The sequence below is a fragment of the Helianthus annuus genome, chromosome 2 (genome assembly GCF_002127325.2).
Source record: "Helianthus annuus cultivar XRQ/B chromosome 2, HanXRQr2.0-SUNRISE, whole genome shotgun sequence".
In the NCBI taxonomy this organism is placed as follows: Eukaryota; Viridiplantae; Streptophyta; class Magnoliopsida; order Asterales; family Asteraceae; genus Helianthus; species Helianthus annuus.
The window spans coordinates 12,587,476-12,610,929 of NC_035434.2; the positions used below are offsets into that span (position 1 = coordinate 12,587,476).

The 23,454-nt window shown below is 34.2% G+C and overlaps 2 protein-coding genes and 1 long non-coding RNA gene across 17 annotated transcripts; 1 reads left to right on the plus strand and 2 right to left on the minus strand.

Annotated features, from left to right (window-relative positions):
- Positions 1-984: 984 nt before the first annotated feature.
- On the minus strand, positions 985-5,514 carry LOC110910450 (beta-glucosidase BoGH3B). Its single transcript, XM_035979255.1, has 9 exons — positions 5,364-5,514; positions 4,457-4,661; positions 4,283-4,373; positions 4,063-4,211; positions 3,726-3,969; positions 3,339-3,626; positions 1,675-3,274; positions 1,543-1,597; positions 985-1,267 (listed from the first exon to the last, which is right to left on the minus strand). Exons 2-7 carry the CDS (start codon positions 4,594-4,596, stop codon positions 3,185-3,187), a joined length of 1,002 nt encoding a protein of 333 aa, XP_035835148.1. The 5' UTR covers positions 4,597-4,661; positions 5,364-5,514; the 3' UTR covers positions 985-1,267; positions 1,543-1,597; positions 1,675-3,184.
- A 682-nt stretch (positions 5,515-6,196) lies between these two features.
- On the minus strand, positions 6,197-7,524 carry LOC118483734. Of its 2 annotated transcripts, none has more exons than XR_004871292.1 (6): positions 7,447-7,524; positions 7,319-7,337; positions 7,045-7,234; positions 6,657-6,772; positions 6,438-6,548; positions 6,197-6,306 (listed from the first exon to the last, which is right to left on the minus strand). It is a non-coding gene; the product is annotated as an uncharacterized LOC118483734 (long non-coding RNA). The 2 variants fall into 2 exon arrangements; XR_004871291.1 differs by having other exon boundaries at positions 6,201-6,306; positions 6,465-6,548.
- Positions 7,525-9,295: 1,771 nt separating this feature from the next.
- Positions 9,296-21,211, plus strand: LOC110910454 (serine/threonine-protein kinase OSR1). Of its 14 annotated transcripts, none has more exons than XM_035979293.1 (24): positions 9,296-9,579; positions 9,742-9,792; positions 9,932-9,980; positions 10,120-10,325; positions 11,010-11,264; positions 11,400-11,524; positions 11,637-11,681; positions 11,780-11,861; positions 11,971-12,039; positions 12,510-12,680; positions 12,806-12,871; positions 13,626-13,694; positions 14,087-14,179; positions 14,262-14,305; positions 14,436-14,615; positions 15,612-15,721; positions 16,545-16,639; positions 16,717-16,764; positions 17,204-17,293; positions 17,372-17,420; positions 18,292-18,353; positions 19,306-19,367; positions 19,454-19,508; positions 20,914-21,211. In XM_035979293.1, the coding sequence occupies exons 4-24, from the start codon at positions 10,167-10,169 to the stop codon at positions 20,917-20,919; spliced, it is 1,935 nt and encodes a 644-aa protein (XP_035835186.1). In that variant the 5' UTR covers positions 9,296-9,579; positions 9,742-9,792; positions 9,932-9,980; positions 10,120-10,166; the 3' UTR covers positions 20,920-21,211. The 14 variants fall into 14 exon arrangements, with proteins under 14 accessions (XP_035835186.1, XP_035835174.1, XP_022010823.1 ...); XM_022155131.2 differs by having other exon boundaries at positions 9,297-9,579; positions 15,609-15,721; XM_022155128.1 differs by lacking the exon at positions 20,914-21,211 and having other exon boundaries at positions 9,297-9,470; positions 9,550-9,601; positions 15,609-15,721; positions 19,454-19,642.
- Positions 21,212-23,454: the final 2,243 nt, after the last annotated feature.

The window sequence follows — 23,454 nt, forward strand, 5'->3', positions numbered from 1 at the left end:
ATCAAATTTAGATATAGGTTAATTTTTCTAATAGCATTTTATATCAGCATATATGATATATTTATGGGATAATAGATGCTTATCTTTATTATTTTAAAAGCATACAAACACCAAAGTGTTATATTTGCAACCATTATGTCTATCTTTAGTCATACATCGATCATGATGCAAAACATCATGTCATAGTCTATATAGTATTCATGCATGAGAATGAGTTTCATTTTCCTTCCCAGTATAAGTCAGACGTAAAGCCTAGTAGAAGTAAACATTTATAAAATATAATACTGAGAAAAACAAACTTGTTTTATATTAATCGCGAATTTCGCAGGTAGGAAATTTTACTTTATATTCATTGAACTATGTCAAAAACGTGTTTTATAAATGTTTTGGATTGAAGGTTGTAGTCATTAGGGTTGCGAAGAAAAACTGATTTATAATTGTTTTAAATTGAAAGTTGTAGTTATTAATTAGGGTTGCGAGTAGGGTCAGAAACTTTGGGCAAGAACCGGAGGCAGAAACTTGCCTCACTGAATGACCCACGACAAAAAAAAAATAAATAAAAAATAAAAAAAATTATTTATTATAACAGATTATTAGAACTTTATTAATGTTGGGTCTCTTCTTTATTATAACACTTAACATGTACCAAAAACTAAAAAACTATCATGAATTCTCCAAGGCTTTAACATCACCACCATCACCAACCTTTGAAACACACAAACACGATATATTTTGATATGCACAATCACATTAGATTTCAATATTGGCTTACGAATAACATAAAATATCAACTCCTAGCCTATAAAACAGCTAACAAACACGATTTCTTAGGAGAGGTTGGAAGGAAAAGAATCGGATAACATGCAAATTTTATGTTTGTTGCTGAAAGGGCATGTGGTGGAAGGACGACGCAGAGCCGCATAAGATGAGTACGACACAGTGGCTTAACACAAACATATAATATCTACTGGCATAGAGATAAACTTTGTTATGAAATCACTTTTCAATTTAAACGTGTAAAAATGATACTGAAATAAAAAATTATTGATAAGTGAGTACATGAAAATCACAAATTCCTAAATACTTCTTTATAAACTACATTTGTGGTTTTATTAGTACGTTTGCCGTCGTCCAAATGGTGCCACAACATATAGTATTCCCTTGCTTTTGTTTGACCAATGCCTTCTAGTCAATCTTTGCATCCAGAACTTGGCCCACTTCTTGAAGCAAAGTTATCTTCCTTTTTTTTTGACAAGCCAACGAAATCCTGTTAAAACAAAAAATATTTTCAAAACACCTATTTTAATAAATAAAAATATCTATTTTGGTAATAAAATACCTATTTTGGTAAATATTTTCAAATCATCCATTTTAATAAATACTTTTTTTCGCCACAACACCCTTTTGGAAATTACCCATTTAAATAAATATTTTTTTCCACAACACCCTTTTGTAAAAGATATAGTAAACGAATTTTATTTACATTGAAGGTATACTAAATTTGTTTTTTAATTACTCCATTTGAATTCCAATATTTTGTACCTCATGCCCAATGTAGTTCCATATTTCAGAAGTGTACAAACAAAACAATTTTGACCTGCCATATGAAGTCAAAGTCATTAAATACCTAAGTCAACATCAACTAATTAAAGATAATAAAGAAGAGGGAATTACCACAAATGCTGTTGAAGTCTGTTTTTAAGCAGTTGACCATTAGTAAGTCTGACCATACGGCCACGAGTCAACGCTTGGAACTCAATAATTGCACGCATGCATCTCAAAGTAACAACAGCCTGTCTCCTAACCAAGTGGCCACGAACTAAAGCTTGAAGCCTTATGATGCCCTTGAGAGTAGGACTGTTCATTTTTATCCAAAACCCGACCCGAATTCAAAGCCACCGAACCCGAATTAGGGAATATTCGAAAAACCCGAACCCGACCAACCCGAACTTTAAATGGTTCGGTTATCGGGTCACTTTTTCCCTACCAAAAACCCGAACAACCCGACCCGAAAAACCCGAAACACGAAACCCGACAAAAAACCTGAACATTTATTGTTTTTTTCTTATAGAAGTGTTTTGGTTTGGAGTCTTTAATATACGAAACATTAAGTTTTGGGACTTTTAAATATTATAATAGCATATTGTCAAATAAAGTCTGAACTTTGATAATATTTTTAAAGTAGCAATATGAATTTTATGATATCTTGTAAAAAAAACTTAAATTTTTCATTTTACATCGAAACCCGAAAACCGAACAACCTGACCCGAACTAACCCGAACCCGAATAACCCAAAACCGACTAACCCGAACAACCCCGAACAACCCGACCCGAAAACCCGAAACCCGACAAAAAACCTGAACATTTATTGTTTTTTTCTTATAGAAGTGTTTTGGTTTGGAGTCTTTTATATATGAAACATTAAGTTTTGGGACTTTTAAATATTATAATAGCATATTGTCAAATAGAGTTTGAACTTTGATGATATTTTTAAAGTAGCAATATGAATTTTATGATATCTTGTAAAAAAAACTTAAATTTTTCATTTTACATCGAAACCCGAAAACCGAACAACCCGACCCGAACTAACCCGAACCCGAATAACGCAAAACCGACTAACCATCCTAGGTTCAATGACTGAAGTTGGCTACAGTTGTATCCGATTGCCAGCACACACAATCAAGCATCCGTGATTAACTCATATCTAGACGTGGCAAATTAACGCAGGTCAAAGCAAGGTTGGTAACGGGTCAAAACACGCAATTTTTGCACGAGCTAACACAGGTCAGTTTGGATTTGAGTGACCCAACCCGCTTTTTGTCCAAAAATATTTATATTTTTATAAATTTTCCGTTCCTATTGAATATTATTTCAATACTAACTTATCATCGTTCCCTTAGGAACGAAAGGGAACGATACTACAAAAACATACAAAATCACATCAAGTGTAAACCAAATATATCAAGAAACATAACTTTAGCTTTTATTTACGAAGATTTAATTCTCTCTAAGCTCTGTTTCGACCCGAATACCTAAATCACATCAAGTGTAAACCAAATATTTTTATTTCTGTTTAAAAATAAAAACAAATAAATTTACCTATTTTTATTCCTCGACAACCTGGCAGTTCTCCGGTCTCCGCTTTTGGGGCGGGGGTGCTTGATCGCTGGGCTTTCCTTTTCCTCTAATGATTAAAAAACAAACAACCATTAAAGTGTCGATACCTGCACACGTAAGCGACTGTCTTGAAGAGGGCAATCCTTAGGAAATTCACCTAATTGTTTCAAAAGAACAATTAGCACAAATAACATCATCATATGCTAAAAAGTTTGACTTACCTGACATCCCAAGTACTTGGTCATGCTGTAATCCGCCAACGGGTTTTCAAACAGACCCATTGTAAACTTCACTCTCAAAATTCTCCGAACTGCATCGTCTATTCGGCTCATTGGTATAAACTTACTTTTGACCAAGTAAGTCAAACCATCAATAAACTCTGTGTAGTTTAATGGGACCATGACCATGTCAATGCCAGCGTTAATTCCAGCTAATATGGAGTATGTGTAATTAGCATGTGGAGGATCAGTGATCGAGTCAATGCCTTGCCAATCTGATATCACAAATCCCTGAGAAAAAAAAAAGTTAAAAGTTCATCTGAACTATTCAGTTTTTTTCCCTTCTATGCCAGTTATATCTGAAACTAAACTGAAAAAGAGAATATGTACTTTGAATTTGAGTTTGTTTTTGAGGTAGCCAGTAACAAGCTTACCGTTAGCGTGCATTTTAACCCCGTTCCAGCTAGAATATGAAGTCATAATGGTAGCCACTCCTTTAATGACTGAATCATTGTATGCTGGCATGTGTATACCGAACATTTTTTTACTGCTTATCATCGTGTTGCCGGTATTTTCTCCTAGATGAGTTTCTCCATCACCTACATAGTGCTTAGCACAGGCTGCAATTTTTTGTCTGTAAAATAAGAAAAAAAATTCAATGGATGTCAGATCAAATTAGATATTTTCAATCTTATAAAGGTCAATGATATGCAGCACATAATATCACTTATGTCCATTAACAAAAGGGGCACCCTTTTCGGAATCATCAGTGATCTCTCCTTGTAAACTTGATATGATTTCAGTCATTAATCTTACAATTTCAGGATCTTCGCTGTAGCTTTCGTAACAACGACCCCATCTCGGATCTCTACAAACCTGTTTAAGTGCAATTTATGATTTACTTAAATATTATATTAACTGAAATTCGTTAATATTGATCAACTTACTGCAATACAAGGTGCAAAAGTATATTGTATGCCATTTGCTCTAACTTCAAGTGCTGTAGCAGCCCCAATCTTCTTAATTAGTAAAGGATCTCTATTGAATTGTTCACATAGACCAATCAAGTTTAGTGCATCATAGGGTTGTGCTACACATATCTATATACTATATGTACTTGCCTGGTAACTCCAAGACCAGAATTATGAAGAAAGATTGTTGCTCCATAGGCAGCACTATGTCCATGAACAACATCAATCCCATCAATATAAGGTATCCCTAAACGTGTAGATAATGCGCCATTTTGGAAATCGTTGACCATGTTGACCCATGTCTTTGGGGTTGCATGTTTAGATGGGGTACTTCCTCCTCCACTTAACACGCTCCCTAATCAAAAGACATATGATCATTAAAAGGAACCAATAAACCTGTAAAAAGTGTAGATATGGATTGTTTAAACTATGTATAAAAGTTAAGAATGAGTATGTTTATTGATGAATAATAAGTTGACAAGTCAAACACAAGCTAAATTTATATCCTCTTGACTATTGATTAAAGCTAAATTTAGCAAACCTTGTCACCAAATACTTATTTTTATAATTAAAAATATTCATTATATAGATATTAATAAATGATAAGACTAAAATTCAAAGATATATAAAAATAATCTATTCACTTCACATAAAATTATCTTTAAATTATATAAAGAGTTAATTACATACTTTGTGCAAACCACAGGGACTAACTATGTAATTAACTCTTATATAAATAAAATATTAATACATGTGATTTTCAGTATTCTCCATCGACTTTTTTTAACGAGTTAATTATATAGTTAGTCCATGTGGTTTGCACAAAATAACAGACTTAGGTACTAATAGTTTAAAATCACCATTGCACACTTAACCATGGAAACACCAACCAACTGAAACACATCCTCCTGTCATAACAACAATAACCTGAAAACATCAATAAATCCTTCGAATCTTATCAATTTTCAATTTTCATACATCTCGATTCAGATTCGAAACCTAACCCAAAACACTCATTGTTGTCTTCTCGATCTCGATTTGATTTGGCAGCCCTTACCGGAATTTACCGTGGTTGAATGTACAGAGTTCTCAACCCTAAAGCTCCTCTCAAACAGCTGCAAAAGATCCCAACTCGCTTCATGGTACCCCCACAATTTAGTCTTAAAATCACGCCCGAAAATGTGACCTTGCTGTCCAGTTTTGACAGCCCATTACAGTCGTCCTTTTAAGACTGTTTAACCATCCATGCAACCCCTAAATAACTATTGATTGAACACATGTGATGGCCGCTAACCACTCGACACACCATACTTTTGACAGCTCGATAGGGTCCGAGAACCACCCGAAACGCTGATCTGTAATTCAATCACCGGGTATGACGGGTTGAACAAATTACATTAAAGAAGTCATAACTGTATAAATAAAAAAAATATAAGTGAAATAAAATATTACATTAAATAAAGAAAAAGTTAAATTACAATTGTTACAACTGATATTTAACTAACAATATTTTTTAATAAAGTATGCCCGCAAACTCCAATCCCCCTCTACGCCTTTGTGGAAGCAACTGATTTATACATATCCAAAATCAAATCATTGGCCTTGTCTCAAATAGCATTTTTAGCAACATGATGCATTACTCTTTTGTAAAGTGATAAGTTGTTTCATATAATAACAATGAAGCACACCGTCCAAATCAAATGAAATGGAGGTGGTCACTTTCCAAATCAAACGCTTATTTCCACGAGGTAAAATTCATGATGCGCATAAAGTTGAAGGGAAACAATGTTAAAAAAAATGTGGACAGAAGATGTTTTAGATCAACCTGACCCACCTACTTGTTGAATGGTAATCTATACAACAAATTAGATGTACTGACCCAAACCCTAATTATATTACCCAACCCGACCATTTTGAATTACTACACAAAAATATAGGTATGAAGTTCTACCTTCATTGTATGTGTATAAATGTCCACCCATATCCATTGAGTCAGCCATCTGCATAGATGAAGATAAACCAAAGCCAAATTAAGAATGAGTATGTTTATTGATGAATAATCAGTTGACAAGTCAAACACAAGCTAAATTTATATCCTCTTGAATATTGATTCAAGCTAAATTTAACAAACCTTGTCACCAAATAGTGAAAAAAGTACCTGTGCATAAGCCACCATAGAAGTGTTGTAAGCTACCATTGCACACTTAACCATGGAAATACCAACCAACTGAAACACATCCTCCTGTGATAACAACAATAACCTAAAAACATCAATAAATCCTTCGAATCTTATCAATTTTCATTTACTTAATTAACAACAACTGATACGAGATACGGTATTTCTACAAACCTGGCTAGATTTCGAATTGATGACCGCATCCACAGTAAACTAATTAGTAAATAGAACCTGTCCATTTGAGTTTGTTGCAAAGACATCTGAACTTTCATCACCTAAAACGCCATCACCTAATTTAGATCATAAGCATATATTAGTTCTACTCCCTTTCAAATGTTGTAATTATAAGAAATAGTTTAGAGAATGAACTTAAGCAAGAATACCTTCGACAACACAATATAGAAAGTAATCGATTCCAATTTCAGATGTATTTCAATAAAAAAAAAAAACAAAATAAATTTAGAGAAAAATGATTAAAACCCTATCCCCAAATTCAACACTATGATGACCGACCATCAAGCCCTTTGTTTTGACACATTAGTGTTAAGAGAATAACACTGACCTTGTACCACCATATGATTCTTGGTCAGAATCATCACCGTCTCGTCTCGTCTGATACCATATGCGTCCCTCTATCCCCGGATCTGGTGGGTCGCCGTTACACATTCCCTTTTATCAGTTTGCTTGACTTACACATCAGATTGATCAGGAATTGATGGATTAAAGTTTGTTTTTAATGATCCTAAACAAACCTGCAGCAATTGATAACTCAACATAGGACAAGAAATATATATTTCTTCTATATATCAGCATCATATCAATTGTTCGATTTAAACCTTCAAACAAATGCTGAATCTGGAAAAAAAATGAAGAAACATTGGTATCTAAAATCTATGAAATCTTAAAAATCAAAACGAAAACAAAGTGTTAGAACAACGATTAACGAAGAAAGAAGAAGAAGCACCTGTGTTGATATCTAGGGTTTGTAAAACGTGGCGGTGACAGACAAAAAACGTGATGGTGGCGATTAGAGATGGAAGATGGTGGTGGCAAGAGACTTGGATTATGAAATTTAGGGTTATTTAGTTGCTTATATACCCGGGTCAAAAACACGGGTATAGATATCCAGTGCGGGATCCGTATAGAAAATATCACTTTTTCTCACATTTTCCCGCCAAAACACCTAAATGGTTGCACCAGGAGATGACACGTGTCCCAAACCTTATTTGTTTATTATATATATAGATTTTTGTAAACAGTATGTTATATGTTGGTAGAATATTGTTATAATTTTTTTTTTTTACAAATTACAAATTGGTTGTCACTTGTTCTCCTGGGTAAATTTATTTGATTGCTATTGGTTTTTGCTTGAGATAAATGAAATTTATTTGATTGCTATTAGGTGTATCACTTTTGTCAAATATTGTGTAAACAACACATGATACGTATTAAGTTATCTGTAAAATGATTTATAATATATAGGTATCGTATGGATAGATGAAAATCACTTCTTTGTGTTAAAAATAAATTATATTATTGTGACTATCTACATTCTAACACCCGCTTGTTTCCTTTGTATTAATATAAAAATCCTATATATAGGTTTCTAACAACTCAATGAATTTGTATACGAAAGCTACATATTTATAGATATACTTGACAAATAAACGGAGACGCATTAGATGAAAAAAAAATCAACCGAACTAAATATATTGCTAAGTTGATTATTAGACGCATCTTTTAATATTCATTTACTTTTAAGAATAATTATTAATCTAACCGACTTTTAATGATAATACCTTATTTTGACTACTATTCTGGTCTTTTTTATAAAATCACCACCGACTTCTCAAAACTAATTTGTGAAATACTTTTTCTGGTTTTGTAGGTACCAATTCTAATCTTGTGATTCTATTTTTCTTTCTTTTTTAAGAAAAACGTACTTTGCGAATTTCTTTTTGATAGGTCTCTTTTAAAATTTTAAGTGGTTGTGAAACAATGATTACCTCGATATTAAATTCAGATAGGTTCCACTAAAAAAAGTTATCAGATTTGTAATGAGAGAGATATATAAGAGAGAGAAAAAAGCTAACAATAAATTATTTTTAGGGTATTTTGGTCATTTAACAATACTTAACTAAAAAATGTTAATAGTGTTAAAAATTTAAACTTAAAGAGTTAAGAAAAATGGGTATAAAGAGTTAGGGACTCAGGGCATTAAACGTTTTTATTTTGATTTTGAACTCAAGTGGTTCAAACCACTAAAACACAAGAACTCAAAAAGTAATTTATCCTAGACATAGATAGGTTATATATTTCTTTTTTTAATTTATATTTTCGTTTTGGGCTTTTCCTTTGTTATTTAACTTAAAGTTTAACTAAACAATTTTTAATACCTTCTTAGAAATGTTTTTTTCCCGTTAAGTAATCGTCTGCTGTCGCAACGCAAACTCTTAACCAGGTAGCATCATCTAACCCCATACCTGTTCCAAACCCATCCTTTTAGAACTAATAATATTCCGTCACCATCCCAAAATATACACAAAGTTAGTTAGGTTTTTTATTCTCATCCCTTTACTTGATTTTATCTTGTATCCCAAAATATACACAAAGTTGGTTAGGTTTTTTATTCTCATCTCTTTGCTTGATTTTATCTTGTACAATTTATATTTTTATATATTTTTATATTTTTATATTATTCCAATCTCATGTAGTCATGTTTGCTTCCAACAATTCAATAGTCTTGTGAAAACAATGTGAAGTGAACCACCCTGAGTCCTAGTCAGCAAAATAAATATTCACATGTGGCGCAATATTAGCATGCAATCGTTACCTCTTCATGCGCCGATCTAAAAGTAACTCTCTCTCTCTCTCTAAAACTCTCTCTTTCTCTCTCTAAATCTCTCCTCCGTTACTCCGTCACGAGAAAGTACAAATCACCTCAACCTCGCCGCCGCTGCCGTCGCCGTCATCATCACCACTTCAAAAGTAACTTTACTTTAATCTCACTCATAAACACGTGTTCACAATATCGCAAACTTTAATCGCTTGATTTTGCCGTTATCAGTACTCTATCAATGAACCGAAAGCAGTGTCGGTGAGCTTTTCCGTAATTCTACGTAAAATTACTCTTTCTGTACTCAATTATTCATCAATTTGTTGCAGGTTTACGCGTCTGTGTTTAGGCTTAATGTTTATAAGTTTATTGTTTATTAATCGTTAACCGTAACCGTTTCTTTTTTGTTTTTGTGATGAAAAGTGATTGTAGAACTTGAATTTTGACGATCGAGAGCTGCATCTGCTGTTTCAGGTTCGATCGAGTTGTTTTACACTCTTAATACTCAATCGTTCTTAATTATTTGCAGGTTTACGTGTCTGTGTTTAGGTTTATTGTTTATTAATCGTTAATCGTAACCGTTTTTTTTTTTTTGTTATTTTTTGATGAAAAGTGATTGTAGAACTTAATTTGAAGATCGAGAGCTGCATCTGGTGTTTGAGGTTCGATCGAGTTGTTTTACTCCCTCAGTACTCAATCGATCCTAATTATTTGCAGGTTTATGTGTTTGTGTAGGCTTATTGTTTATTAATCGTTAACCGTATCGTTTTTTTTTGTTTTTGTTATTAAATGTGATTGTAGAACTCGAAATTGACGATCGAGAGCTGCATCTGGTGTTAATTGTTTAAATGGAGAAGAAGAAGTATCCGGTTGGAGCAGAGCACTATGTGCTGTATGAGGAGGTAGGGCAAGGTGTCAGCGCATCAGTTTTTCGCGCCAAGTGTATTCCGAACAATGAAATTGTTGCGATTAAGATTCTCGATTTCGAACGCGGCAACAGCGATCTGGTAAATTCAGTTCGTTCATAGTTTTATACTGTATTTTGATTTATGGATTTATTTGATTTGGTTTGTGTTGATTATTTAGTGTATTTAGGTCATTGATTTTGAAACTGTGGTTATGGCTGATTGAACTGTTTGATTGTAAATTTTACTTAATGGACTGAATAACTGAATTGAACTGTGTGGTAATACCTTCAAGAAGACCTAGATGTGATTGGGATTTATGGGTTAGGTTTTTGACTTTATTGTTTCTAACCCTACCTTTAGTCATTGATTCAGAATTTCATGATTGACAGATCACTTTCAAGTTTTATATTATATTTTATGATGACAATTAATATCAGCTAATTAAAGGTATCTACATCGTATTTATGATCGATGTTTGGAGCTTCGGTTATAAGTTGCACCGACTCTTGTAGGCTCATAATTTGATGATATAAGATAGAAAAAAATAGGAGAAACTTTTACATAAACAACATGAGCAAAGAACTCCTGTTTATTAGGGCATGCCCTACATGAACCTCGATATTACTGATTTTGGACATCTTGAATTAGTTAGACCAGTTGTACTGCATTAGTTTCAACCTCAAATTTATAGCAAATTGGTTTGACTTTGTGGGCGCTAATTTATGTTTGATTGATAAGCTATGTTTGTTTCAAATGAATTGCTCATTTTTAACGTGTTATCAGAACAACATATCACGTGAAGCTCAAACAATGATTCTGGTTGATCATCCGAATGTGCTTAAATCACATTGCTCCTTTGTGAATGACCATAATCTGTGGGTTGTCATGCCGTTTATGCCTGGTGGTTCTTGCCTTCATATATTGAAATCTGCCCATCCTGACGGTTTTGAGGAAGTTGTTATTGCAACTATACTGCGTGAGGTATTAAAGGCACTTGAGTATCTTCATGATCATGGCCTCATTCATCGAGATGTCAAAGTGAGTTCTTTTTTACTTCTCATTTAAATCCAAAGGTCTCAGAATTTGTATCAGCACAATTTAGAGCTATATGCTGGTTTTGCATTATTATGATGCCTATACATATGCTTTTTTTTTTTTTGTTCTTTTTAACAGGCTGGAAACATTCTCATTAGTGAGAATGGGGCCATCAAACTAGGAGATCTTGGGGTTTCGGCTTGCCTATTTGATTCCGGTGATAGACAACGCACGAGAAATACATTTGTTGGGACACCATGCTGGTACTACTTGCATAACTTCTATATAAAAGAACAACTTTCATTTATCGTATATGATATTGTCCATAGTGATTGTTTCTGAATTTGTACTTACTTTAGTAATACATTTTTCCAGGATGGCCCCTGAGGTTATGGAACAGTTGCATGGCTATGATTTCAAGTCGGTTATTTATTTATTTTTATGTCATCAGTTAACCCGTCTGTCTACAAGGCCAAAATAATGGAGCCGTGATTAATATCACCTGATAATTTTTGCAGGGCTGATATCTGGTCCTTCGGAATAACAGCTTTAGAACTTGCTCATGGGCATGCTCCCTTTTCAAAATATCCCCCAATGAAGGTGCATCCATCTTGCATTTTTATGCGTTTCATATTTACTTTAGCGCGATAGATTAGTGTTATATCTAAAACTAAGTTGTGACAACTTAAAATTACTTTTACAATGACAGGTTTTGCTCATGACCTTACAAAATGCGCCTCCTGGTCTTGACTATGAGAGGGACAAGAAGTTTTCTAAGGTAATATGATTTGTTTATTTTAAGAGTAAAATGCCATTTTCGTCCCTGAGGTTTGGCCAGTTTTGCGACTTTCGTCCACAGGTTTGTTTTTCCGCATTCGGATCCAAAAGGTTTGAAATCTTGCCATTTTCATCAAGCTCGTTAACTCCATCCATTTTTCTCTATTAAGTCAGGGGTATTTTTGTCTCTTTTGTTAACTTAAGGGCAGTTCGGTCTTTTTCAGGGGTATTCGGTCTTTTTACATAAAGTGAAAAAGACCAAATTGCTCTTTAAGTTAACAAAAAAGACGGAAATACCCCTGACTTAACGGAGAAAAATGGATGGAGTTAACAAACCTTTGGACGAAAGCCGCAAAACTGGCCAAACCTCATGGACGAAATGGCATTTTACTCTTATATTTATATATTATTTCACCACTTTAGGATCAATCAGATTGTCTCAAATTTGTTTTGTCTGTTCTTGTTCTTAAGTCTTTCAAGCAGATGATTGCAAGTTGTTTGGTTAAAGATCCTTCAAAACGTCCTTCTGCTAAGAAGCTTCTGAAGCATTCCTTTTTCAGACAAGCTAAATCCAACGAGTTCATAGCACGCAAGCTTTTGGAAGGTCTTCCAGCAATTGGCGATCGCCTTCAGGCATTGAAGGTTCCTAAGTTGTTGTTGTTGTTGTTATTATTATTATTATTATTATTTTGTTTGAGATCATTAATACATTATAAGTTTATGTAATCCATTTATGTTATATTAACTCTGATCTGTTGGAATAATAGAAAAAGGAAGAAGATATGCTTGTGCAAAAGAAGATACCGGATGGAAAGAAGGAAGAAATATCACAGGTAAAGTATATAGGAAAATGCGTTTTGGGACGGATATCTGATTATCAGTCACATTTTATGCTTCTTGTTATCTGATAACCGGGCTTTATCTAGTTTTTTTTAGCAAATATTGTATATTCCAGTTCGGTTTTTAAACCGGTTTGAAGTGATGGAAACCCGAGTTGGTAACAACCAGTTCGAACCGGGTTTAAGACCGGTTTGGGCCAAAAAAACCGTTAACCGTTTTTTGCAATCGGTTTAGTTTTTAAACCTGTTTCAAAGATCGAAAATAGGAACTGGCCTACAAACCGCTGGGTCGGGTTGAGTCCGGGTTTTAAAAAAAAACGAATCCGGTTTTTTTTCCGGTTTCAAACCACAAACCAGTTTTTTTTGCCCATGTCTAATTCCGGTCATTTAATCTGCCAAGTTTCTTAAATAATCAGAGATTTCGGCACACCTAAACAGCAAATGCACATCAGTGCACTATTTTTCATGCCTTTCTATTACAACTTCTTATAGAATTCTGATTCAATATCACATAATCACTTCAGAATTCTGCTTATAGATTTCGATACACTCTCAATCTAAGTTTTGTACTATGGGACAATAGTTGCTTAAACATTTCCCATATGCAATTAACTACTTGTTAAAGATGCTTGTTGAGTTTTGATATCCTTTAAATTGTCTATTCTTCTCTCCTATATTTCTCAACATATTCAGTGAATGGGCTTATTAGTTTTAGTTCTGAATCTCTGTTTTGATAACTTGTTTCTAGAACGAATACAAAAGAGGGATTAGCTGCTGGAACTTTGACCTCGAAGATATGAAAGCTCAGGCTTCCTTGGTATGTGACTTGATATTATGTATTTGATTTTGAACTACAAACTCTTTTTGTTCGATTCATAATATTTATTTTATGTTTAGTTAGTGTTTTATGATTATGACATTATTATCACCATAATTATCTGAATCTTTGAATAAAACAATTTAGGAGGTTGTATACATTAAAGATAAGAATTTGTGGTGACTTCCAATATGCTAAATCCATTTGACCTGTTTGGAATAAACCATAAACCAAATCAATCTATTCGTAACAAACTGGGTCAAAACTGGCACCTCTTTTTTTGTCAGTGCCACTATCCTCTATGTGACTAAAACAAACTGAAAAGAGTCAAAAGACCATTATAAACGATCGAGTTTATCGTTAATGCAATTTTCTTTATGTAACAAATTCAGGACGAGGAATCTGTATCTGACAAAGATCACTTGGGGAACTCGAATACTTTGAATGGGATCTGTGCTAGTGGAAGTGGACTCCCGCCTACAGATGTATTAACTCGATATCCTTTAAATGAGGAATACATAATTTTCTTTATTTAGATTTAATAAATAATGATTAAAATAATTGCAGGCGGGATCTGCTCCAGTTGTTGACTCTAATGCATCATCCTCTGTGTATGTTAATTTAAATTAAGAACATCATTTTATAATTTATACAATAACATATTTTACAGATTTGTATATGCTTGAAAGTTATATTTTTATCCTGTGGATGAGCTTCATTTTGCGACACTTAATTGTTCAGAGGCAAATGCGAGAGTAATGGACACATGAGTGTGAAGAATTCTTCTTCCCATGCTGCAAACTGCAACAAGAATGATTTTGCTGGAAAACACAACTGGGATATTAGTAGAAAGTCGGTTGATGGTGTTGGATCTCATTCGCACCAGGAGGAACCTTCTTCTCGATGCGTTTCAGTTGATGAGTATGACATCTTACATATATTATATCTATATCAATTTTTTTTTTTTTTTTTTGTGTTTAGATTTAAATATAGGGTAAATTGCATTTTACGTCCAGTTTCAGCCAAATTTCCAGTCCTTTAACTAATGAAATTACAACGGATGTCTTTTGTGTTCTAATTTCTTTACAGGCGGTGTCCATTCTCCCTAATAAGATTACAAAAATAAAGGGCATCCGCTGTAAAGAAATTAAAACATAAAGGCCATCTATTGTAAAGAAATTAAAACATAAAGGACATCTGTTGTAATTTCGTTAGTTAAAGCACAACACCTGAAACTTTACTGAAACGTAAAATGCAATTTACCGTTATATATATATATACATATTAATAATTACAATATTTGAAACTAGAATCTAGATCATCTTTGCATGTATTAAAAACAACTTTGATGATATAACTTAGGGAGGTTGACAATGGGCAGGTGGGTAACGGGTCAAAATGGGGTTCGGTTCAATAAGGGTAAGTTTTAGTATGGGCCAAAAAGAGTCGGATCAGGTTGAGCCAACACACTTTTGCTCAGTTATATATATTAATAATTACAATATTTGAAACTAGAATCTAGATACATCTTTGTATGTATTAAAAACAACTTTGATGATATAACTTAGAGAGGTTGACAATGGGCAGGTGGGTAACCGGTCAAAATGGGGTTCGGATCAATAAGGGTAAGTTTTAGTATGGGTCCTATGGGACAAAAAGAGTCGGATCAGGTTGAGCCAACACACTTTTGCTCAGTTCTTACGAACATATAACGTGTTGAATACGATTATCTCTACACCACAATAAAAAAAATCTTTGATATTTAAATGGTAATCAACTGTGTCTATGCTAACTTGGTAAAATACTCGCCTTTTAGCCCTTAACTTCGAAAAATCGCTAAGAATTGATAAATAATTTTTTGCAACTTTTATCTGAAGATTGACGTGTTTCCCTTTAATTGTATGTAATTTTCAGTAGCAAATTGCAAGGGGAAATTCATGTAGTCTCTAGACCTAATGGATCTCATTCACAGCCGATGGCAGATACCGTGACATCTGAATCCATCTCTAAACCTTCTAAAACAACATGTGAGTTTTTAGTTTAATCTTTCATTCAGCATTGTCTGACCGGTTATTGTATTTGTTTTCTTAATTACTATATGTCCTAGAGGTATCATTTCGACCCATATGCTTATAAATTGGTTGATTTAGGTTGTGTGTTTTGGTCTCGGTTGGGTCAAATCACATATTATTTTTTAACTAAAAGGGGAATGGATCAGCCTTCTAAATTATTTCATTCAAAGTTACAGATTGTTAATGTAATATTTGTTTTTTGGAAAATGGTCTATCCTGTCAAACCGAAACATCCATCAAGCTTAAACAACCTGTTCCCTCACAACCCGAATCCATTTTGACCTGCAAGTCTAGGGGTGTTCAAAATTCGATTATAAAGAATTCGAATTCGAGTCTAGTAAACCGCATACGAATCAAATGCGAATTATTAACTTTAAATTCGATTCGAAATTCGAATTCAAATTGTACACATTTATTTATTATATTTATATATATTTATTTATTATATTTATATATAATACACACATATATGATATAACTTTAATTTGGCTATAGTATAAATAAATCTAAATTCTAAAATAGCCCATAATGAATTTACATATTTTAAACAAATTTGAATCAAAACGAATTTATTCGAATTCAAATTGACCAGTTTTAATCAATTTCGAATTCAAGCAAAAAATAAAATTATTTAAAAAATTCGGTTCGATGAACACCCCTACCTGTAATCCAACCAGACTGACCTACCCATCTTGACGCCTCTTATATATCCAGTTTGTGTTGCTTTGAAGTCACACATACACATTGAAACTTTCTATTAACAATAATCGTGAAACAGTAACTAGTGATGACCAAGATGAGGAATCAAAGTGCCAAGTTGTTCAACGGAAAGGGCGTTTTAAAGTTACTTCGGAGAATGCTGACACCAATAAGGTAAGTTGTTTTCATCATCTTTGAGGTCACCGTGTGCATTCAAATTTATATATTTTTTTATATTTTTTATTTTGTAGGTAGCTTCATCTCCTGTACTGTTAAAGAGTCCGAGCATGCGGTTACAAGTATACCCTGCTTATTCATATAAAGCATCAGTGTTTCTTTTATTTCTTTTTCTAATATTTCTTTCCTCTGTAAAGTTCCTTTTCTTTTATTTTGGTAAATGAATGACATTGACCATCATGTAAAACTAAAGGTGGCAACTTGGATGGGTCAATTGGGTTCGGTAACAGGTCAAAATGGGTCATTTGTGGCACGTAAATTTTTAGTATGTCTAAGTATGATTACGGATACTGAATTATTCCAATATTTTTTTGTTAACACAACGATTTAGGAGGTTCGTATACACTTTGGATAAGTTTCTATTCTATTCGATCAAACAGTTCGACTGTTTGACCCATTAGGGATAAAACATATCCCAAATTGTATTTTCTAGCCCTTGGAATATCATTTTATTTGCTTGTTGTAATTGGCTTAATTGAACTTGTGATATGCTGTTTGTAGGTAACGATTGAACATCCAGCTGGCCCGCAACCGTCTCAAGGTGATTCTACTGCAGTTCAAACTACTCAGCAAGCAAATAATCTTCAAGGGGTATTTGTCAGCGAAGCCTGCATATGCTGTATTTTTTTTTATATTTATAAAACATTAAAAGTTATTTACCATTTACAGGATGGCATTTTGAGTTCCACAAAGCAACTCTCTACTGGCAAGTCTATAGGTCAGGATATCTCTCTGTCTATGATTGATTACATTTCGTTATATGAATGTTTATTCATAAGGGATTGCAAAATGAGCGGTTTCGGTAATGTTTAATACAAATCCATGTCAAAATATATTATTTCAAATATATTCTAATTTATAATTTAAAGTGATCAAAACGGGTCAAAAACGCTTTTATTCTACTGGTGGAAACGGGTCAAAAACGCTTTTATTGTCATTTGGGTTGAATGTACAACTTTTGTCCAAGGTTATGAAGTTTGTCTAAAGAATTAGGGTGTCTATGATTACAAAATTTTTATCATTTAAATAGTTTTTAACTCTTTTGAATAGAGTAAAATGCCGTTTTCGTCCCTGAGGTTTGGCTATTTTTGCGACTTTCGTCCAAAGGTTTGTTTTTTCGCATTTGCATCCAAAAGGTATTTTCTCTGTTAAGTCAGGGGTATTTTCGTTTTTTTGTTAACTTAAGGGCAATTCGGTCTTGTACATTATGCTAAATGCTTGTACATAAAGTGAAAAAGACCGGATTGCCCTTTAAGTTAACAAAAAAGACGAAAATTCTTCTGACTTAATGGAGAAAAATGGATGGAGTTAACGAGCCAGATGGAATTGGCAAGATTTCAAACCTTTTGGATCCAAATGTGGAAAAACAAAAACAAACCTTTGGACGACATTCCCAAAATTGGCCAAACCCCAGGATCGAAAAATGGCATTTTACTCTTTTGAATAAATTGGTTGATTTTCCTAGTCCATTCTTTTTATATAATTTTTTAGTTTTGATCTGTTAGAAAGGAAAACACCGAATCGACAGATTTATAAGTAAATCGGGTCAAGATTGCCTACATCTATACTGATATGCTTTTCGTCTTCAGCCAATAACAGCACAGACACGGGATCTACAGCAGGCAACATCACTGGACTAGAAAAATCAAAGGTATGAATCTGTTCCACTTAAAATGTAATGTTACCGAACATTTCGTATTTGTTAAAACAGTACTTGTCTGTTCACAAGCGATGGCTTGTTGAATATTCGCTTGCATTAGTGATAGATACTTTATCTTGATTTTCAGATGCATCTAAATGATGCTCATTTAATGGAAAAGGAAATATTTCTAAACGGAGCATTAAAGATGTAATGTACATAAGTCAACAAAAATGGCCCATTTGGCAACACAGACATGTTTGTTTGGTTAGGTCGTGTACCAAGCCGTTCATGTGTACTTGAATATTAGCTAGAATTTACCAAATGAGCGGGTTAGGTAACAAATCGAGTCAAAATGTAGTTTTACTTTTTAGTAGGGGTGCTAAACGAGTCGTGTTGGCGGGTCCAACCCGACCCGACCCCGAAAAAATTGAGATGAACCCGAACACGACCCGATCCCGAAAATCGTGTCATACATATGAACCCGAACACGACCCCAATATTCACGGGTTGACCCAAACACCACTTGTTCGACCCAAATTTTTTTTTTTTTTTTTTTTTTTTTTTTTAAATCATAAAAAGACAATATCATTCCACACGAAAAAATTTCAGTACAAAAAACACAAATGTATACAATTACATTTTAACTATAAATTTTTATATTAATTTCTTTTTTAATTAATTATGGCATAAAATACCCCCTGAAACTGACCCAAACCCGTTTAGGCTAAACCCAAACCCATGAATTTCATGTTAGGTTCGTGTCGTGTTTTCAGGTCATGTCAGAAATTCACACCCCTTGTTTTTAGTAGGGGCTGGAAATTGGTTTTTTGAATTTCCTTTATCAATAATTAAATTAAATTGTTGAATATTATAACAAAAGCTAAATTCTCACAAATAATTTCAGAGAAAAAAATAACCAGAACCTGACCCATTTTCATTCTGTTATTAACTTTATTTTCAGGTAGATGCAAGTGATGATAGGGAAAAGGAGTTGCTCAATGAGATAAGCGATTTACATCGTAGGTAAACATCCGTTCATAAAGACCGACATTTTTGTAACTAATTTGTTGAATATAAGTACAAAGTCGCTCCCGTTTTTTTGTGTGCAGGCTCTTATGTGCACAGGAGGAACTGCAAAAATACAAAGCTGGAAATTGTCAAAATGTTTGTCTCGTTTAGTTTCTATTACTTAGGTGTAAAGGTGACGTGTTTGGGTAACAACGTATCTTTTAATGGGTCAAACGGGTAAAATCGAAACTTTTAGTTGAAAAATATACGGGTGATTTGATTGAATGGTCGAGAAAGTTGCCATAACATAGTTATTAGCATACAAGTATTAAACTGTATTTTTACATGATTAAATCCCAAACTTTCAAAATAACGTATTGGTCCCTTTTATTAAGTTTAGTAAAAACTTAATAATCTTAAAACAATTTTTTTTAAACTTAATAATCTTAAACAATTTTTTTTTTAAACTTAATAATCTTAAACAATTTCTTTTTTTGAGTTTTTGAATGGTTTAATCATACGAAAAATAATTTTTCTTGTTAAAAATATATAAACAAATTTTAAAAGTTAACGGGTCAATCATGAATTTCCTAAGAATTATAGAACTGGACAGCATAAGTGTCTTGTGTTACCAGTGGCGGATCCAAGAACTTCTTTCAGTCTGTTCGTTTTGGTAGATTCTTACTATTTTTCTCAAATCATACAAAGTTCTCACTAGTTTTTTCCAAACCGAGTGGGTTCATGTGTACCCACAAAACAGAGCTGCATCCGCCACTGTGTGTTACCCAAACCACTCATTTTGTCACCACTACTAGTTTGTATTTAATACAAAATCAACTTTAAATAGAGAATTGTGAGAATTGCATAACGCACTTGTGCGTAGTAGATATAATGAGAAAAAAGTGGGGATATATAGTTGTTTTATGTGATTCTCGCAGTTTCCTACTTAAAATTGTTTATGTAGAACATGTATATTGCGAGAACATGCATTAGAAAATGGTACACTTATTTTTCATCATATAAAATTTTAAATATAAAAGAAAAGGTATAAATATAATTTTGAATGTTTCTCATTCAGCTCTCTTGAAATTCAAATAAAAGTACAAACAACTATATGTAAAAAAAGGGTAGATGCACGGTACCCTCGACCGCAGAAGGGATCCCCCTTCCCAAGCTAGCGACCCGATAACGTTGCCTGGCGGTGAAACCCTTGCCAACCCGAGGGGCTGAAGCACGTTTCGAACCCGTGACCTCGAGTGTCCTCGGGCCGGTTTAAGGTGGGGGTCGGTGGCCACTGGGCTGACACCCAATGGTTACAAACAACTATATGTAGGTACAAGAAAAGTATGTACAAAAACATACGTGAACAAATTAGCTTGATGATTTTTTATCTACATAGTCTACGTATGTGTGTAAGAACACACAATTTTAAAAGTAATGAACAATTTAAAAAAAATTATAGTACTATAGATTTGTTTTTTTTTTTTCTCACAATTATTTAATGTTAATTTATTGTCACCCTGTACATATGACATATCAACTAATTTGAAGTTGTTTGCAGGAATGAGTCTTGTCGCATCTTCAACCACCAGCTAATTATCAACCACAAGTTTTTCCATGCAAGATCATATAAGAAATAAAAAAGGTTGAAGAATTGTTGATTGATTCACATATACGTAAGTTTAGTTACTAACGGTTTAGGTTTGTGGCACACTTTATTCTTTCCCCTTCTTCTATGGTGTTTGTTTATTTCAATGTAAATATTATTGAATGCTTGCACATGATCTACTCTACGATGATACCGAATCGCGGGTTGGGACCTTTGGGTAACACATAACTTTAAACACTTGTGAAAAACAGTTCAGTCGGGCTGACTTGTTAACACCGTATATTAAATATTTTAATATAACAAGTTATTTAAATTTAAATTTTGAATGTAGGTGTGTGTCCATTTTGTCAAATTGTTAGGTTTTAATATTTGGTGATGGATTTAAAACATATTGCTGGTAGTTGGTAGTTAGAACAATATGTTTTCAATAGACTACTCATTTTCTTAGGTATTTTGCTGTATCTTCACTTACAACACGGCAATCATTTGATCGGTCCATGCATACGAGTCTACAACACATACGCTTCTAAAATAACACATGCTTTTTGTATAGCGTCTTATTAGATATCGCAGTCGTGTAATGAATGGTATACTATGTTTGGTATAGGCTGGCTTTTAAATAGTGTTGATATTAAATGTGATTAGCGATTATGAAGGCAAATACTTAATATGCGGTCCTTATGCTAAGCATTTATTGCGAATAGCTGAGGTTCATTTTTGAAGCAAAAATGATTATCAATATGGCTGACGATTTAGAGAGGTCGTAGGTTTAATTTCGACATAAATTGATTTTTCTGTCTTAATCTTAACCTTCTGAAGGTAGTAATCAACATCGTCAAAAAGAACCCTAATATCTTTTGTTTTATAGAGATTCACCTTAAATAAAAATATGATCTCATGATTATTGTGTATTTATTCAATGATCCTTCAATTCTCTCTTCACCCATCTTACGTAAATAGCGTGAAGCTCGCGTTGTAGACGGTGCTATGACGGTAAGAATGTAAGATGATAAAATTGAAGATACAAAAAGTGGCCGGAAGCTCTAAACCACGTTTAGACCTTGAGGAGAGCACAAAGATCCGAACCTGCACACTGAACAAACCGTTAGGCTCGTCGCAGAGGTGGGATGGCCATTCTGCGACCACCCTCCGGCGTGAGGATAAGTATTTGCTAGAGAGAGAAAGTAAGGACGAAGGTTCAGAAAATCGTATTGGTGATGTACTTGGTGGGAATATTTATAACAGTCAATCTTGATGACGTCATTCGGTTGGGACGCACCTTTTGGAGGTGCGTCTTTTTTAGTCACCGAGAGACGGAATGTTGAGGTGTGCATTCCTTTTACTTCGGTTTGGCCCTCTAGAAGAAGGTCCGTGAAGAAACACTGAACTAATGAAGGGGTATGGTCCCAAAAAGCCGCGCAAACCTCCATCAAGGTTGCGCGTGGGACCATACTCCTTATCTTAATAAACTTCCTACCAAGAGTCTCGCGCGAGATACACCACTTTCTGCTCTACGTCGCGCGAGGTTTCGCCCACAAGAAGTTCTGATATCAACACTTAACATACTAAAAGAGCACATGGGCATACTAGCCTGCGCGGGTTAGTTAGATGCTTAACAAGAACCGCATAAGAAGGCAGCGCAAGGCTACCTCCAGTGGTACACAAGGTACAAGTGGCAGTGAAAAGAGCCAATGAGCGTCCAGCAGGCTCTGGTCAATCGTGCGCCACGATCGTCTGACGAGAAGTACGTAAGGACGCCTACGTGGCACCAATCAGGGGACGGAGACATCTGTCCCACGATCTCCACTTGTCTGCTGATGGCAGAAGAGCAGCAGGGCCGACAAAAATGACACGTGGCTCCAATCAAGGTGCGCCAGCACCGGAGTGTAACACCCTAGTTAATAATTAACGATTTTGTATGTAATTACCAACGATTAGATGTGTAGTTAAGACTACACATGCTATAAAAATACGGGTTTATTAAAACTTTTACAAATCATGAGTTATTCCACATCACGTGAACATATGTTTAATCCTTAGGTATCAAAGTCAAAACTAATATTTTAATGGTTTTGACTCTAGGTGATTTACAACATGGCAAAGTGTGGAAGCGTGTATCTATATCGTGTTCTGTTCTTCGTTGAGCTTGATCGTCTTCCGGCATCCAAGGTGTACCTACATTTCATAAACATGAAATGCTTTAGTCAAACAGGACTTAAAACGTGTCTAAACGAGTCCGAGAAACAATTGATAATAAAAAACAAAAGTTTCAACCTGACCTCCACCGTAAATTACGGTGGCACCGTAATTTACGGTGGCCACTGGTTTTACATGCCCCTACCGTAAACCAGTAGGGGGCCACCGTAAGGCTTTTCATCTCCACCGTAAATTACGGTGGCACCGTAATTTACGGTGGGCCCTGCATCCAGTTTTCCATTTCTGCCGTAATTTGACACGAAATCTTTCGTATCTTTCAAACCGCTTGTCCGTTTG

Coding starts and splice junctions, on each gene's coding strand:
- LOC110910450 (XM_035979255.1), bottom strand. CDS start 4,596: ATGGTCAACGATTTCCAAAATGGCGCATTATCTACACGTTTAGGGATA. Junction 4,374..4,456: donor TCTGGTCTTGGAGTTACCAG/GCAAGTACATAT, acceptor ACAATTCAATAG/AGATCCTTTACTAATTAAGA. Junction 3,275..3,338: donor CCAAGTACTTGGGATGTCAG/GTAAGTCAAACT, acceptor TGAAACAATTAG/GTGAATTTCCTAAGGATTGC.
- LOC110910454 (XM_035979274.1), top strand. CDS start 10,167: ATGGAGAAGAAGAAGTATCCGGTTGGAGCAGAGCACTATGTGCTGTAT. Junction 13,695..14,086: donor TGAAAGCTCAGGCTTCCTTG/GTATGTGACTTG, acceptor TAACAAATTCAG/GACGAGGAATCTGTATCTGA. Junction 16,765..17,203: donor GTCCGAGCATGCGGTTACAA/GTATACCCTGCT, acceptor TGCTGTTTGTAG/GTAACGATTGAACATCCAGC.